This window comes from Anguilla anguilla, chromosome 12 (genome assembly GCF_013347855.1).
Source record: "Anguilla anguilla isolate fAngAng1 chromosome 12, fAngAng1.pri, whole genome shotgun sequence".
NCBI lineage: Eukaryota > Metazoa > Chordata > Actinopteri > Anguilliformes > Anguillidae > Anguilla > Anguilla anguilla.
In genome coordinates, this window is record NC_049212.1 from 30385257 (window position 1) to 30401994 (window position 16738).

At 48.6% G+C, this 16738-nt stretch overlaps 1 protein-coding gene across 1 annotated transcript in view; it reads left to right on the plus strand.

The window, feature by feature from the left end:
* Positions 1 to 2447: 2447 nt before the first annotated feature.
* Positions 2448 to 16738, plus strand: part of LOC118208908 (gap junction delta-2 protein) — a 17677-nt gene continuing 3386 nt past the window's right edge. Inside the window, exon 1 of the mRNA XM_035383887.1 lies at positions 2448 to 2844. Within this exon, the coding sequence (XP_035239778.1) occupies positions 2774 to 2844 (71 nt within the window). The 5' untranslated portion in view covers positions 2448 to 2773. The remainder of the gene's footprint in view (positions 2845 to 16738) is intronic.

Below are 16738 nucleotides of genomic sequence, written 5' to 3' on the forward strand. Positions count from 1 at the left end.
TTACTCAAAGATTTCAAAAATAAAAACTAAAAATATAACGCCAAAAATTTTTTTTTTGAGAGAGAGAGAGATTGAGGCAGAGAGAGGCAGAAACAGGGACGGGGTGTTGGTTTGTGGCATGTGTTGGCACGTTGGGGATTGAAAGCCCATTTGGGGATTCCGACAGTACACCTGTGCCTCTCGTCCATGTGACGTCTCTCTGCCGGGACACGCTGCCGAAATTCCTCCAGCACCTCAGACCTCAGCTGACTGACCGCAGGAGTGCCTGTCTCCCTGATTCAGCCATGACCCCGAAAGGAAGCGCCCCCGCCTACAATCAAGAGAACAGCCCCAAGGCTGGTGTCCCAAACCCCTCCTTCCAATAATGATGTCTCCAGACTGTGTCTTCTCACTCTTCCAAATTGGCTGCTTCCTGAATCTCAAATAGGATTTGAGTTGGGGGGGGGGGGGGGGGGGGGATGTTACTCAATCACTGCAGCTATGCTCTCTGACCTCTGACCTCTGGGCCGTCCTGCCTTCAGATGCTGCCAGGCCTCGTTAGGTGTGGGAGGGGCTTAAGTGTGAATTTATGCGTGAGACCGCTTGGCTTCCAGTCCTGGCAAACACGAGGTGTTGGAGAAGAGGATACACAGACACCCACAAAGTAAACAAATAGGGCCCATCTGACTCGCCAACTCTTTGGTCTTCCTCTCTTTTGGTTCTTGTCTCTTTTCACTCCCATGTAGGAGAGAGAGAGAGAAGGGGGGGAGGGGGGTAGAGGAAAATGGCAGCCAAAAGCCAGAGATTTAGAGTGACTGACTGAGTCAGCTTATTCCCTTCCTCTCTACCCCACTCTTGACATCCCTCTACTTTCTTTCTTTTTTATCTACCCTTCTATTTCTCCATCGCTCTCTTTTGATCTGCAGTCCCTCTGTTCCGCGTTCCGCTCGCCCCCCCCTGCGGAGGTGAGGCTCGTGCGGGGCAGGTCACGCGTGTCCTGTGATCGATGAGGACCGAGAGAATGATGGTGCGCGAGAGTGGGAGCGACCGCGCGAGACGGGCGCGCGGGTGTGACTGGGGGCTGTGCGCGGGTCGCGCAAAAAACCGTTAACAAAATCACAGGCAAGAGAGCTGGGGGGGGAGAGGGGAGAAGGAAAGCACAGAGGCATGAGGAGATGAAAGAAGGTAAAGAGCAGTGAGCAGTGGATGTAAGATATCTGGACTGGACCAGTGGAGGAGAGAGAGAGAGAGACAGAGATAGGGAGAGATTGAATGAAAGAGAGAGAGGTGAATGAGAGAGAGATGGAGAGAGAGGGAGAGATTGAGAGAGAGAGAGAGGATGAGAGGGAGGGGATAAAGTGGAGAGAGAGATAGAGGGAGGAGCAGAGCTCTAATCCTCTTGACACACGCAAGCGCTGGGTGCCTGTGTGAGAGGGAAGGAGGCAGACCAGGTGGATGGGAAGGTGTCAATAGAAAGAGATCACCACTGGGACCCCCAACCAAGAGGAAGAAAACAGATGACTGCAAGCAGAAAGACAGAGGGAGAGCAGTAGATTCCCTTCTTCCAATACCACGGAAAGAGAGAGTGAGAGAGAAAAAGAGTGAGAGACGGAGAGAGAGAGAGAGTGAAATGGAAGAGCAGCAGAGTGGAAGGGCTTCTTACTAGAGGAGAAACCAAACAGGGAAGCGATCCCACCACATTTAGAGAGAGAGAGAGAGAGAGAGAGAGAGAGGAGGGAGGGAGGGGGAGAGAGTGGCGCGCTCAGAGAGGGTGACAGAGCTCGTGAGCAGAGCGGAGAGTCGGAGGAAATCAAAGAGCACGACAGAGAAGGGAAAAACAGAGGCAGCCGCGGGGAGGGAGGAGAAGGCAGGGCACCAGAGCAGCACACGGGGGGGACACGGAGGGAGAGAGAGAGAGGGAGGAAAGAGAGCAGAGCAAAGGGGGGGAAAGGATGGAGGAGAGGAGAGGCGCCGCTCTCCACCGCTGCCGGCACGCGTGAGCCCGTGGACGGAGACGCCGGCTCGGATTTGAGCGGGAGGAGGGGACGCGAGGGGCGAGCGCTCCGGTGCGTAAGTGCGTGTCTGCGTGAGGAGCCGCCGCTGATGTGCGCCGCGCCGGGCGGCGAACGTCTGTGCACGCGCGCGGAGGCGAGGGCGCACGAGGCCGGCCGGGTCCTGAGGTCAGCAGCCCGTGGGCGGCGGGCAGAAAGGGAGTGAGCGCAACGTCGGGTCGTGAGTGGCAAAAAACCACCGGCGGACACAGCCATCGGCCAGTGAGAGCGCGCCAGAGCTTCGAGCGGTCGAGGAAAGACGGGGGACAGCGGGCTCGCAGACGCACGGACGGAGCGCCAGAACGCAGCGCTGAGCGGCGGGAAAGCGTCTCCCGCTGAGAGGGGCTGAGGCGTTCGGGGCTGAGCGAGCGCGTTTCGTGGCAGGGTCGGGGGGGCGGGGCGGGGGAGGCGGGACCGGGGAGAGGTGGAGCGTGTGAGCGTGTGCCCGTGCGTGGAGGGGAGAGGGTGAGCGTGCGGTGACAGAGGTAGAGCGTTTGCAGAGGTGAGGGAAAGGGCAGCTTGGGTGTCAGACGGAAAGGCGAGAGCACGGCAGCAGAGCGCTCGGGGCGAGCGGGACCATGGACGGTCGGTGAGGCGCTCGCAGGTCCGGACAGCGCCGCTGGTGCGGGAGGACCCCGGCTCCCTCCCTCTCTCTCTCTCTCTCTCGCCCTGGTGGACCGGGGACGGCAGCGGTAGGGCACCGCAAAGCTTCCGGAGTCTGTGGATGCCTCCTGCTCTGAGCCATGGGGGAGTGGACCATCCTAGAGCGCCTGCTGGAGGCAGCAGTCCAGCAGCACTCCACCATGATCGGACGGTAAGGCCACTCAACCACCACTCTACTGCCAGTCTTACTGTCTCCCTATTACCACTCTACCCTCTCCCTATAAATCCACTCTACTACTGCTCTATAACCACTTTACCCTCTCCCTATAAATCCACTCTACCACTGCTCTATTACCACTCTACCCTCTAACTGTATTCACCCTACCACCTGTCTATGACCACACTACCCCCTCCCTATAAATCCACTCCACTCTACCACTGCTCTATGACTACTCTACCCCTTCCCTATATCCACTCTACCACCTCTCTATGACCACTCTACTGATTCCCTATCGCTGCTCTACTGACTTTTTGAAAGGATGGAGCCTCTGGTCTGGAGGCAGTGGGATGTAGGCTGGGAGTTGGGCACTATGGAATCTGACTGGGTTGAGGACTATGGTCTGTTCCCTCCCGCGTTTCCAACAGAATGCTGGCTGAGCATATGTGTGTGATCAAGGCCGCCACTGCCAACGGAGTTGTAGGAGGTGGGCGGGGGGCGGGATTGTTGTGATTGGTCAGGAGCAGTTCCAGCTGTCTGTTTTGGACAGCAGGACCTTGTGTGATGCCACCCCCTCCATCTCTCCCTGTCTCTCCCCCATCCCTTCCTTTTCTCTCTCTCTCTCTCTCTATCACAGCCATTAGATACAACTATAACATTAAGTATCATTAATGTCATTTGCCTCACCTTTCTGTGTAAATCACTCTGGATTGAAGCACCTGCTGAATGACTGAATGTGAATATAAATGCTGTCAGTCTTGGGCGAGGCCCACAGCAAATGATTAAGGAGGTCATTGTAAAGAGCATGGGCTAATTCAACACCTGTTCATGTGTTTGTGCCACCTACAGGCCCTGTTGATTTTGGAGGTTTGTTGATTTTTGTTTTGTTGATGACAGTCTGGGATAGCAGCTCTTGGTGTGATTGCCTGGGTTTCAGGGTTATAATCATATTCCTGGGAACTGCTATGAGCAGATGCTTTGTACCTCGTTGGAGGAGCCATTCAGTCAGCCTCCGTGAAAATTAGTGTTTCAGTGCCGTAATACTAATGCTGGGTAGGGCTATGGAAGATGATCATTCATTGGTTGAAGAGCCATTGAAATGATCATTCATTTCATATAGTTTATTTGGTAGGGACAATGCAAGTTAACATAGTACCACTTCAACTCGTTACAAACAAGTTGATGTAACTGATGTACCGCATTCAGAGATTATAGCTACTTCTAGTTTCCAACTCCTGTCCCTCCAGTGGCTGGAGAATCTTTGAAATAATCATTTATTGGCTGAAGTGGCATTGAAAACAGAACTGGGTTCATGGAAGAACTCAGAGGGGTCTGAAGCGCCTATGGAAACAGAAACTCTGCACCTAGTTGCCTTACCTGTAACTGAACATCACAGGTATAGAGTTATCATAGGTACACAGTTACTGTAATTATTATCTGTGCTCAGTAATTCAGGTCTTTATTCATTCGAACTAGATAAAAAATGTATGTGTATGAAGGGCACCAGAAACAGGTGGTCCAAATGCCTTTTTTAAATTTACAAATGGGTGGTCCAAATGCCAAAACAGACTTTGTTTTTGGAGTTGGCGGGTGGAGGGTGTATCAGATAATAAAATTCCTTCTGACGAACAACACATTCATAGCACTGAATTTATCAGCGCTGAGCTGCAAGACACGATGTTAAAAATAAAAAATTGAGAGAGTCCATTGGTCCCTTCTGGTGCCCCTGATACACTTACACTTAAATAATCATTACTTTTCATTTATTAAGCATATCATCATTTTTGATGTTTTCCTTTTTTATTCTGGTTAACTATTCTCTTGTTGGTCAAAAGGTCAGTGGTTTTGCCCAAGGGCCAGTAGCAGAATGACCCTGCAGTGAAGGAAATGGCCAAATACAGACAGTCGTACAAGAGTAGCCATTTCTGCCAGTAAATTCAGGGCTCGATGTAGGATGTGGCAATAGGAAAAAATATTCTAATAAACAAAATCAATAATGCAACCGGTCTAAATTCCATAAATGTAGGTCTGCTGGGTCTGCTGTTAACAGTCTGTGGCTGCTCTGCTTTTGCTGTAAAGAGAATTTGAAGGATTTCCCAGGAAAGGCTGTCAGTCAAAACATGTTTTATTTTTTTTCTCGTGTGGAGTTTCTGCTGCCGACAGACTAATTGAGTCCTGTGAAGAGGGCATTGATTGCATTAATTAAGGTCCGTTAGGGAATGCAAGGTCAGGTTGACAGTCATGTGACCAATAATGTCATTAAAAATGCGATGTGGGTAATCATGTTTCTCTCATTTCCCCTCCCCAGGGGTTAAAAAGATTGGGCTGGTTTTGCGCGGCTGATGGCCCACAGTGGGACTGCTTTGGGTGCAGATGGGGGGGGGGGGTGTTGGGGGTGCGGGGGGGGGGGGGAGGTTTCTTTGAGCGTGCTGCAGAACAGGGTCATTTTACTGTGACTTCATTCTAGTTCATCGCTTCTCTGCAGATTTTTTTTTTTTTTTAAAGCAAGCAATGTTCATGCAAAGGAGCGCGGATTACAAAGGCTGTTTGCTATGAATAATTAATTTTGCGCTGCTCAAACAGTGCAAATGTTTTCTCACAAAGCTGCAGTGCTTTCTGTTATTCTGTGTTTGTAACTGTGTTAAGTACAGTACGTGTGTGTTTGTGGGCGTCAGTTTCTATGCACACTGAGCTGGTGTCTGTGGTGTGTGTGTGTGTGTGTGTGTGTGTGTGTGTTTCTCCAAGAGTGTGTTTCTGCGAAATAAAAAAGCTTTCTGTTGTATGTTGTAAATGCACATTTATGGTTTTGTGATGATGTGTGTCATTTGTGTGTCCTTTATTTTTGAGCCTTCCTTTACATGTTTGTATGCACAGACAGTGATGAGTGTTCATTGTATATGGATATATGTGAGAGTGTGTGCTGTTTGTGACATGTTATGAATGTTATTGTACATGCTAGTTAAAGGATTTTGACTGTGTTTGTGTGCGTGAGAGTGTGAGTGTGTGTGTGTGTGTGTGTGCACGTGTATGTGGTTGCGTGCATGCGTGCATATGTCCTTGCTTGCGTGCGCAGGTTTATGTGTGTGTGCGTGAGTGTGTGCGTGATCATGTGCCTGTGTGTGTGCTGCTCTTTTATTCCCTACCGCTGAATACATTATTATAATGGACGTCTGTGTGCTCAGCAGATGCTCATACCTAAGGCTACATACCACACAGCGCTAAGATTAGCACAGCCTGGCAAATGCAAGGGCAGTGTTGCGTATTCTCTTCTCTCTCTCTATGAATAGACCAGCCAGTGAGGGTCCAGACGGTGCTATATATACACGGAAGACACAGGATGCCGAGTTCATTCATACAGATATTTCATTGCCTTTCATTTTACCTGTGCTTTTCTTTTTTTCTTTGCATTATGTGCACACACAAGGCATGTGTTGCTCAGATAGTGAAGAGGGGAGGACCGTAAATATAAAGGTTGTGTGCAGCGCCTTTTTTTTCTTGCATTTAATATTTCCGCTGACGTGAGATAAAGGCATGTAAAGATTTATCCCCAAATGAGCAAACAGCAAATACTCTGGTATTATGAGGAGTAGTAAGAGAACTTTTTGTCCTGTTGCTTTCAGGATTTAAAAAAAAGAAAACTAATTGAAAAAATCTTGATTGAACAGTATAATTATTTGGTTCTTTATGTGTAAATTTAACCATTCAAAATGATGAATTTGATTGCGCATGGTTTTTGCACACAAAAAAAAAACCAAAAAACAAAACAATGAAGCCTGTTCTGAAATCACAGTTTAGACTGCCGACAGAAATGTCAGACAAAGACTCAGGCAGGAGGCGGTATGCTGTAGCTCTCCAGCTGATTCATAGAAGAAGAAAAAAATGAACCAGACGGGAGTTTTTCCCCATACAAGGATATGAACCTGCGCCCCTCTGGGGTTGTGGCCTGAGCCCTACGCTGTGCTGGGAACCAGCCGCTCTCCCACCTGAGAGCCTTTGCCGTGTGGGAGAAGACTGGGTTATGAATGACCCTGCTGAGGCCGTTCACGGACCCATTCACCCACAACGAATCAGCCATCCACGTGCAGCGGAGAGCGTTATTCACACGCTGGTAGACAAGTGGCCTTCAGCCTTTACCTGCTGGCTGTGCCTATATTTCTGTTTGGCCAACCAGGACCCCTCATTACCCCACACACTCCCCACACTCCCCACTCTAAACCTGAAAGCACCGGGGGAGGGAGAGCAGAGACGGGGAGCAGTTACACATGCCTGTGTGCAGATATACGTGCCTTACAGGACTAAATATGGTCAGGCTGCGTTTAGGTGAGTGTGAAGGGCAGCTCATTCACAGAACTCTCCAGTGAAGAGGAACCGGCTCCCTTTACTGGGAAGGAATGAGTGGGTAAAATTCGAGTGTGACCTGCGTTGATCGTTTCCAGTGGGGGGCGTGTGCGTGAGTGCCGATGCGCTTCGGGGGGGCGGGACCGAGCTGACAGGAGCGTACGTGTCCGTTTACTGTGCGCGTTTACAGGTATGAGGGGCCTTTTAAACAGACACTCTCATCACGGGCAGAGAAGCCCGAACACGCGTGTGCGCGTGCTAGCGTGCGGGCGCTGATGGAAACGCTCCAGCGTGTTCTGACTAACTGTCAGCTGGCAGTGTGGATGTGGTAAACAGTTTCTAGCAATTAGACCTTGTGTTCCTGATTGATAGCTTTATGTCTGTTGACTCAAATGTGTATGAGGGGGAGGAGTGTTTACATGTCTATCACAGAATTAATACAAAAATAAATAAAAATAAATAAATAAATAAATAAATAAATAAAAAATGCAGAGCCCAAGTGATACTGAGCAGCGCTTGGCTTGATGGCTACTGAAATGCATTATTTACACTGACAAAAAACCAATGTTGTTGTGGAATGCTCGGAAACTATCACCGTGGTGACAGGCTTTGTATGCCCAGATGGTGTTGCTGTGGTACAGTGCATCCATTTTCCTTCTCCTGTAGTTTACCTGTAGACTGCAGTTGGGTTTATGTGTGCTTTTGCGGATGTTCATGTGTATATTTTTGTATGTGTTTTGTGTGTGTATGTGAGTGCATGTATGCCTGTGTGCCTGTATGCATGTTCATGTGGATGTGTGTGTATGCGGGTGCGTGCAAGTGTGTGTGTGTCTGTGTGTGTGTTTGTGTGTGTGTATGCACATGTCATCTCTCTCCTGTACACTCACTTCTCCACCTTAGTGCCACTCTCCACCCCCCCCCTGCACAATCCAAATTAAACCAGGATAAAATTAGACCTCACGGGTCCTCTGCTGTGCTGGCGGACACTAAAGACTGGGGGGGTGGGGGGGGGGAGGTTTGGACACCCCCTCTCACAGTTCCGTGTCGGACCCTGAGCCTGTGGCGGTGCAAGCTAAATTTGGGGCATATCGTGGAATTTCTCTCTCCTTCCGCAGAGGGTATGCACTAGGTTCCAAACATAGTTGTTTGCACACGTCCAACCCCTTCGAGTCCCAGTCATCGAACAAGCCCATCAATCAAATTTTATTTGATATAACACACTCTCTACCAAATGAAATGTCACAAGGGTCCATTTCATATAAACCAGTTACAGGAGAAAGGAGGAAAGGAGGCGCAATATTGCTAAGTTAGCGGCACTCACCAAGAGTGATGGCAGCGGAGGCAACGGGGGTGCGATATGATCTAAGACAGGAAGATGCCCTTACAGAAAGGTGCAGTTCTCAAATCAGCCATTTTCTCTTGAGAGGATGAAAAAAAAGCGCATAAAAACCCCCCTCGGCTGTTAAATGTCGTTTTCTCTGGGGTCCCTTAAGGGCAAGCGAAAATAAACTTTAAGAGCAAATCCACTTTGTGATGAGAATGAGTGAGAACGTCAGGGTCACTGCCGAAGGGGAGGGGAGGGGAGGAGGCGGAGGCGGAGGCGGAGGCGTAGATTTGTGCTGGGAGGGGGAAGGAGTCAGAACAACAATGGAGAGGCCCCGATGTTGGGCTGAGAGCTTTCACTTACCGAGCCACCTCTGCGGTACGCTAGGCAAAAGAATGTTGCAGCACAATGGGGCTGATGGGAGATGGAGTCCAGGACTGGTCAGAGAATCCCATGTTCTGGTCTTCAGCTCCTATTGTTCTGTAATGCCCAGCCTTTCCAATGTGATTTCCTCTGTGTTACAGACTAGAAAAAAGGCTCTCCTCTAAACAGACTCTGTGTTCATCAGTTTGTTGCTGAGCGGATGACATAGTGTCCATTTGAGGACAGAAAGAGGTGCCCGTCGTTTATGTGAGGTGGATCTGTCTATTTTCCCTTGAAATAATGGAGGCCATCTGAGTACAACAGAGTCCAGTATGCTGAAGGAATATTAACCGTTCACATGCCATCGTTGTTTATATTTAAATCAGAGAGAAATCATGAACAAAAAATTAAACAGAAGAGCGTGCGGCTGCTTCACGCTCAGCTAGCTCCTGAAAGCACCCAGAAGCCTAAATTTACATCATTCACCAGAGGAGCCTGAGGTGATCCAAAACCCTACCTGAGGCAGGGACAAAATGGCTCCCAACACGACAACAGATTTTAGACAGTGTTACCCCGGAAGTGAATGCAGAGCAGCAAAGAGGCAGCTCAGCATAAACGGGTTATAAAGGAACCGAATTAGCATGGGGCTAGGCTTGCTAACCCTAGGGAAAGTATCTTAGTAATGGATTTGTGACCTTACAGCACCGTGGAAGCCTTTGTGTTGCAACTTATCTCTCCCATTCGGTGCCAGGTTTGATAAAAATTAAAAGATGGTGAAGACATCACAGGCGCCGTGTGTTGAAACGTTAATTTATTCACCGATTAGAACCTGAAACTAAAAAAGGGGTTTTAATTGAATGAATTGTTAATTTTGGGAGGGGGAAGGTAGTTATGGGCTAATTTTGGCATGTATTGAGGTGACACTCGCAAACGCATGTTCGGCACGTCTGCTACCTCAGAGAGATGGTGAGAATGACACCCTCTGTGAGTGTGACTCAGTGATGTCACAGCCACATCTCTCTTACACCTCTATTCATTTCTCTGTCTAATTTCTGCTCCCTTTTTTCTCTTTCTCTCTCTCACTCTTACACTCTCATACCATCTCACTCTCTCAATCTCCCTTTCTCTCTTCACTCTCTCTTTCACTCTTTCTCTCCTACTATCTCATGGTGTCTCTCTCTCTCTCCCTCTCTCTTTCTCTCTCCCACTCTCTCGCTCTCTCTCTCTCCCTCTGTCTTTTTCTCTCTCTTTCTGTCTATCTATCTCTCAGCAGTTTCACCTGAAGTATCCCACCCCACATAAATTATCTCCTGGTAGGTTTCCATCCTTCCTTCCCTCTTCCCTCTTCTATAACCTCTCTCTCCCACACTGTCTGTCTACCTCCTCCTGTTCCCCATCATCTTTCTCTGTCCCCTTCTTCTTTCTCTCTCCCCTCCTTCCTCTGAGTCTACCTATCTCCTTTCAGCATTACACACACACACAGGCACAAGCGCACACACACACACACACACACACCTGCTGGAGTGGCTGAGTATCAGGCTCTCTCTCTCCCAGCTGTCTCAGTGCCTGTAACAGTGCAGAGTGAGTGCATGCAGTGGGCTGCGCAGCTGGAATACCTGCTGGTGGGAGGGGCACGCAAACGTGTCGCTGCTTCCTTTTCCCCCAGCGGAGATGCTGCAACCAAGCTGTCTGAGATGCAATCAGCCTGTGAGCCTGGGGTTGTGTGAGAGTGAGGGTCAGAGAGGGAGAGAGAGAGAGAGAGGGAGAGAGAGAGAGCAAGAAGTGGTTGAGAAGGAGGTAGAATGGAGAAGAAATCGGAATAGCAAAAAACACACATTCTTGGCAAACCTGTAGTATCACAAATAAAACCAAATGAATCATGGTAACAGCATGGCAGGAACCTTGTATTTGGCATCAGGAGCACAACCTCACCATATACAGGAGAGGGCAGTCAGGCACGCACGTGGAAACACCCCCTACCATAACACGAGGCACACCCTCCTGCTCACCCCCTACCATAACACACGGGTGCGACCATATCTGCAGTGGCATGCTAATGAGCGGTAGCCATAGATACAATGAAAAAGGACCTCATTAGAGTAACCTTCTGCAGGAGGAGGAAGAGGGAGCGAGAGAGAGAGAGAGAGAGATGGAGAAGAAGAGAGAATGTATTTCGAATCCTCGCCCTGTGGCCGCAGGCTGCGCTCGTCTCCAGAAAGGCGGGGCCCCGGGCCCCTCCTGGAGCCCCTGTCCGAAGGGCCACAGCAGATAACAGGCCTCACCACAGCGAGATGCACAGAGACTGAATAAATGACGCACCGATATTGAGCTGCTAATTAGTAGAATCAGGTGTGCCAAATTAGGGTTGAAATGAAAAGCCTACGGAATGGTATATCTCTAGGAACAGGGTTGGGAACCACGATGTGTTACATGAATGGGATGAACACAAGGATGGTGTCAGGCGTGCAGCAGCTGTGGAAGTAGCAGTCAGGTATCAGCCGTGTTTCTCGCAAAAAACAGTGACAACCGCAGCTGGACGGTGCACAGCCACCGCCGAGAGACTTTTAGCCGCACCGTGCCTGAAGTCCCCAGCGCCCCATACAGGACTGCTGCATTTAGGTAATCCTGGAAGAACGGATGCACTGTAAAATGAGCCTCTGCGTATTCACGGTAGATGTTGTTGTGGTGATGGTACATTACATTAACGTTTGTTTAGCAGATGTTCTGGTCCAGAGGGACTCACAATGCTAATCCACATCATATGAGTTTTTCGAGTAACAGTGCCAGACCTGGCTATCAGCTTCCCAGATCAGCAGGTGTATATGCAATATGCATATATATATATATATATATATATATATATATATATATGCATATTGCTCCCATGACAAGCCACAAAGAAGTACTAGAAGTAGGAGCAGAAACATAAGCGGTAGTATTAGAACACCACTTCAGTTATATAAGTATAACTGAGTTTTTTCAGGCCCAAATCCCTGTACGACCTGCACTCTTAGCATAGAGCAGAAGAAGGTTGGCTAACACAGTGGTTCCCAACCCTGTTACTGGAGATCTACCATCCTGTAGGTTTTCACTCCAACCCTAACAAAGCACACCTCATTCAACAGCTTCAGGTTGAGTTGCTCATCAGTAGAATCTGGTGCGCCAAATTAGGGTTGAAATGAACCCCTACTGGATGGTAGATCTCCAGGAACAGAGTTGGGAACCACTGGGCTAACATATGCATGTATGCTTCACTTACTATGTGATACCTGTGCATCTGCTGTTGTATTGTTGTATAGGGGACCACTCTGTGCTCTCACGCATTTGGAAATGGGATCTTTTCAATCCACTGAACATGCCGCTAGACAAACAAGCACATGTCATTCTGTGTCCTTGTATGAACTTTAGGTGAGGTGCATGTGTGTGTGTGTGTATGTGTGTGTGTGTGAGTCTCTGTGTGTGTGTGTGTGTGTGTGTGTGTGAGTCTGTGTGTGTGTGTGTGTGTGTGTATGTGTGTGTGTGTGAGTCTGTGCGTGTGTGTGTGTGTGTGTATATGTGTGTGGTCTCAGTTTGCATGCATGTGTAGCTATAGCTCTAAGGCAGGTAAGGCAGGTGCGCATGACTGGTTTCTGCGTGTCTATCTACAGTTTCTGAGCGTGCTGTGCACGTGTATGTGAGCATGTGTATACAGTTTCTGATTGGGTTTAATGGGTGCAGCAACCATCAGCCACCGAACCAGCCAATCATCTGTAATCTAGTAATGAGATTAGTCACCAAGGAAGGACACACGCATGTTCTTACACCTACACACAATCCTCAAGACACTCAACAATCCACAGTCAGATCATATATATATATATATATATATATATATACTGTGAAAATGAATGCGTACATTGTAGCACCTTGGCAAATATACTAATTATATAGCATATCACATTTTCACTGTTCCACTCTTGAAGCACTGAAGCACTCATGTCCTCAATGTACCATGAGAATATTATTATGACCGTGTGCCATGATATGATGGCACAGTATTACACACACAGAGACACAGTTTATTCCAGAAGTGCACACACACACACACACACACACGCACAGCATGGTTTTCCAATTTACGTACACACCTGCTGCCAAACACATATTGCGTAAAAATCAATTCACCCTTATGGGACACACACTCACACATGTATGTATGTGTGCCCGATGATCCAGAGAGAGGAATAGGTCTGTTTCCACGACTACGATTTCCACAGGAAACCTGCTCAGACAAGCAGGGCCAGTGGACCGGTCTGGAGACTGAAGTGGCAGATATCAATACTGGAACACCAGAGACATACAAACCAAAATCCTGGCATTGCATGCTTCCAGAATTTATACTATGTATAGTATGTGCATGCAATAAAGCACAGGAGCTCACATACAGACACACTGATATATACACACACAGAAAAGTGCTCAAAAAATGGCTAGCATACATGTAATAAAATTAACAACGCAATTTATGGAAACTGACCTCAAATTATAGTGAGACATGAAGCCTTTGTTGAGCATTCATGCAGTTCTTTAGTATTTTACAACCATGGCGATGGAAATGGTGGATTATGATAAAGGGGATCAAATACTAAATGGCTGTGAGTGAATCAGCATGTGTGTGTGTCTGTGTGTGTCTGCGTGTGCATGTGTATGTCTGTTAGTGTGGGTGTGTGTGCATATATATGAGACAGAGTGTGAGTCTGGGTGTGTGACAATGTTTGTGTGTGTGTCTGTGTGTGTGTGTGTACATGTATACAAGAGAGAGAGTGCGTGTGTGTGCGAGAGGGAGCGTGAGAGAGTGTTTGTGTGTGTGTGAGAGAGAGAGAGAGGTAGAGAGAAAAAGAAAGAGAGAGAAAGAGAGTGCATTTGTTGTACTGGCAGATAAGTGTGCGAATACGCAGAGCCATACTTGTGTCGGGGTATAAGAGGAATGTCAGAGCTCTTCCCCCGTGTGGCCCTCTGTCCTTTTTCAGGATTTTTCACTGCAGTTTTGGCAGACTCCACTGGCCCTGGGATTGCCCAGAAAATCTGAATTAATCTGGATTATGCCTCTTTCCTGCTCATTTCCCTGCTCATTTCCCGGCCATCCCCACCAAAAGCCACAAAGCCCTGTACAGCGCGTCTACGCACAGTTCAGCTGGGTTTACGGGCTGAACAGACAGCTAACATAGCCAACATAACATAGCTTCAACTTTTTAGCCTTAAACTATGCATATATTCATCCTCTTAAGCACCTGGACAGCATTAGCACGTACAGCGTTTGCAGTCTGCAAGTCAGCTGGGAGAGTTAACAGGTTTAAGTTCCCCAGTAAGAACACGCATCGATGTCAGGTCAACAAGGTGAGAATGCAAATGGGATAGAGGCACTTTCAGTTTTGTGTCTTACGTAAGGCAGAGAAAAGACGACGGTGATGTGTGTTGTCTAATACCACACACACACACACACACACACACACACACAGGACTGTAACTAGGCAGACATGTAGATTTGCCTGAAGTGTGCCGAGAGTCCTGCCACAGGAGAGCACAGAGAAGGTAGCCTCAAAATGGCCCCCACCACCTCCTGCCATCGCTGTGTCTAATCCCCCCCCCCCCCCCCCCCCCCCCCCCCCCCCCACAGCTTTTAGGTCAAAACCATTACCTCCCAGTGAGACTGGGCCCAGCTCAGGAGAAACAGAGACAGGATGGCCTGAGGGGGGGTGGGGAGGGGGGGGGGGGCATGTGGATCACGAGTCGGTACCATTATCTGTACAGCCCCTGCCGGGGAGCCAGGTCTCTTCCCCTCCCTGGAGAAACAGAGAGCCATGTCACAGATAATGGGTCCTCACCGCGAGACGGACAGCACTGGGAGGGAGGGCCGCACGACGCAAACCCATCTCAGACACGAGGGCCAGGAAACACAGACAGGAAGGCGAGAAAGACAGAGCCGTGGGTGTGTGTGTGTGTGTGTGTGTGTGTGTGCGTGCATGTGTGTGTGTGCGTGCATGTGTGTGTGTGTGTGTGTGTGTGCGTTTCTGTGTGTGTGTGCGTGCATGTGTGTGTGTCTGCGTGCATGTGTGTGTGTGCGTGCATGTGTGTGTGTGTGTGTGTGAGTGCATGTGTGTGTGTGCGTGCATGTGTGTGTGTGTGTGTGTGCGTGCATGTGTGTGTGTGTGTGTGTGTGTGCGTTTCTGTGTGTGTGTGCGTGCATGTGTGTGTGTCTGCGTGCGTGCGTGTGTGTGCGCGCATGTGTGTGTGTCCCATATTAATGAACCAGCAGCCACTTCAGTGTTTTGACATTCTCTACCCACAAGAGAGTAACTCTGCATGGGCGTCCCAGCCATGGAGACGATTAGGCATGCAACAGGCTAAGAGAGCGAGCCTGGGATTCCACAACAGTACCCTGCGGTAGCATGCATATACTTTTTAATGAGTGCCAATGGATTTTTAAATACCACAGGGAAGCAGACACTCGCTTTAATGTGTTGTCAGATAGATGCCTCAGTTTACATCACAAGGCACTGGACCCTGTGGAGTTAAAGCAGTGCCCCTTCCAGTCGTGATCTGCCTGTCCTTTGAGGCTGCTCATCCAAGCACAGGCCAGTGTAGACCAGGCTTAGTGACTGTGCTGGCTTTGCAGATTATGACTAAAAAACACAGAGGCTGCTGGTACCCCACTCTGCCTTGTGTCCTATGTCCATGCATGTAGATATCTAGTAGTGTGGTGTGGAGGTTTCCTCGTGTTTATATGGTCACACTTCAAAAGCCCACAATAAGACCTCATAAATATCATCCATAAATACCCCCCTTTTTTCTCCCTTCTTCACTCTCTCCTTTCCTCCCTCCCTCCTTCCCCCCCTCTCTCTCTTTTTCTCTCTCTCCTTCCCCCACTCTCTGAACCACTGTGTGGGGATGCTTAAGGATGCGGTTGCCATGGTAACTGGCAGTGGGAGATGGGTGTGAGGGAAACAGAGTACGGCAGGAGGTGTGTGTGTTTGCGTGTGTGTGCATGGGGGGGGGGGGGAGGGTCCAGGAACAGATTGTTAAGAGACACACAAAGTCTCTTTCGATTGACACTTTGCCTTAAAGGGGGGTGGTTACAGAATAGCACCCATGAATTATTGATACAGCCATTATGTGCTGAGCATAAACAGTGACATTAATCGCAGTGCAACTGGTGGAAACAAAGTGATGCTTTATTGTGACTAGCATTTATGTGGTTTTAATAGATATTTAACCGTGGGCAGTAAATTATTGTTATGTTACACTTCACATCAGTGAAATGAGGGTATGTCCCCCTGCAATTTAAAGATGCTGCAGACTCCCACTGACTGTTATCTGATGATGAAAATAACATTGAAAATAAATCTGGCACATTCATTCTCAAGCCACTAAGAGCTCTGTCAACAAATCCACAAAATCTTAATTACTGGTGTCTTCTGCCGGTTGGACATTTTCCACAAAATTTGTGGGAAGCAAGCACAGCCCGCTTGTGTTCACGCACAGGCCGTCAGGTGGAGATTCTCAGTTAGCATCTGTGGCATTTCATTCAATTCTCAAAAGTGATTTATTTCGTGTTGAACATGTTCTCCCTGTGTGCAGGTTGTGGCAAAACCCGTACAAAAATATAATCTCTTTATTTGGACTTCATGCTGTTGCGCTGCCAGGCGGAGAGGGAGAAGGGAGGGAGGGAGAAAGAGAGAGAGAGAGAGAGAGAGAGAGAGGTCAGGGAGGTAGAGGGTTTGAGCTGGGGGATAAAAGAGAAATGTTGAAAGACTGAAAGAGAGAGAGAGAGAGACAGAAAGAAATGGTTGGGAGTGCGGGCACAGATAATGCCACCGAATAGCT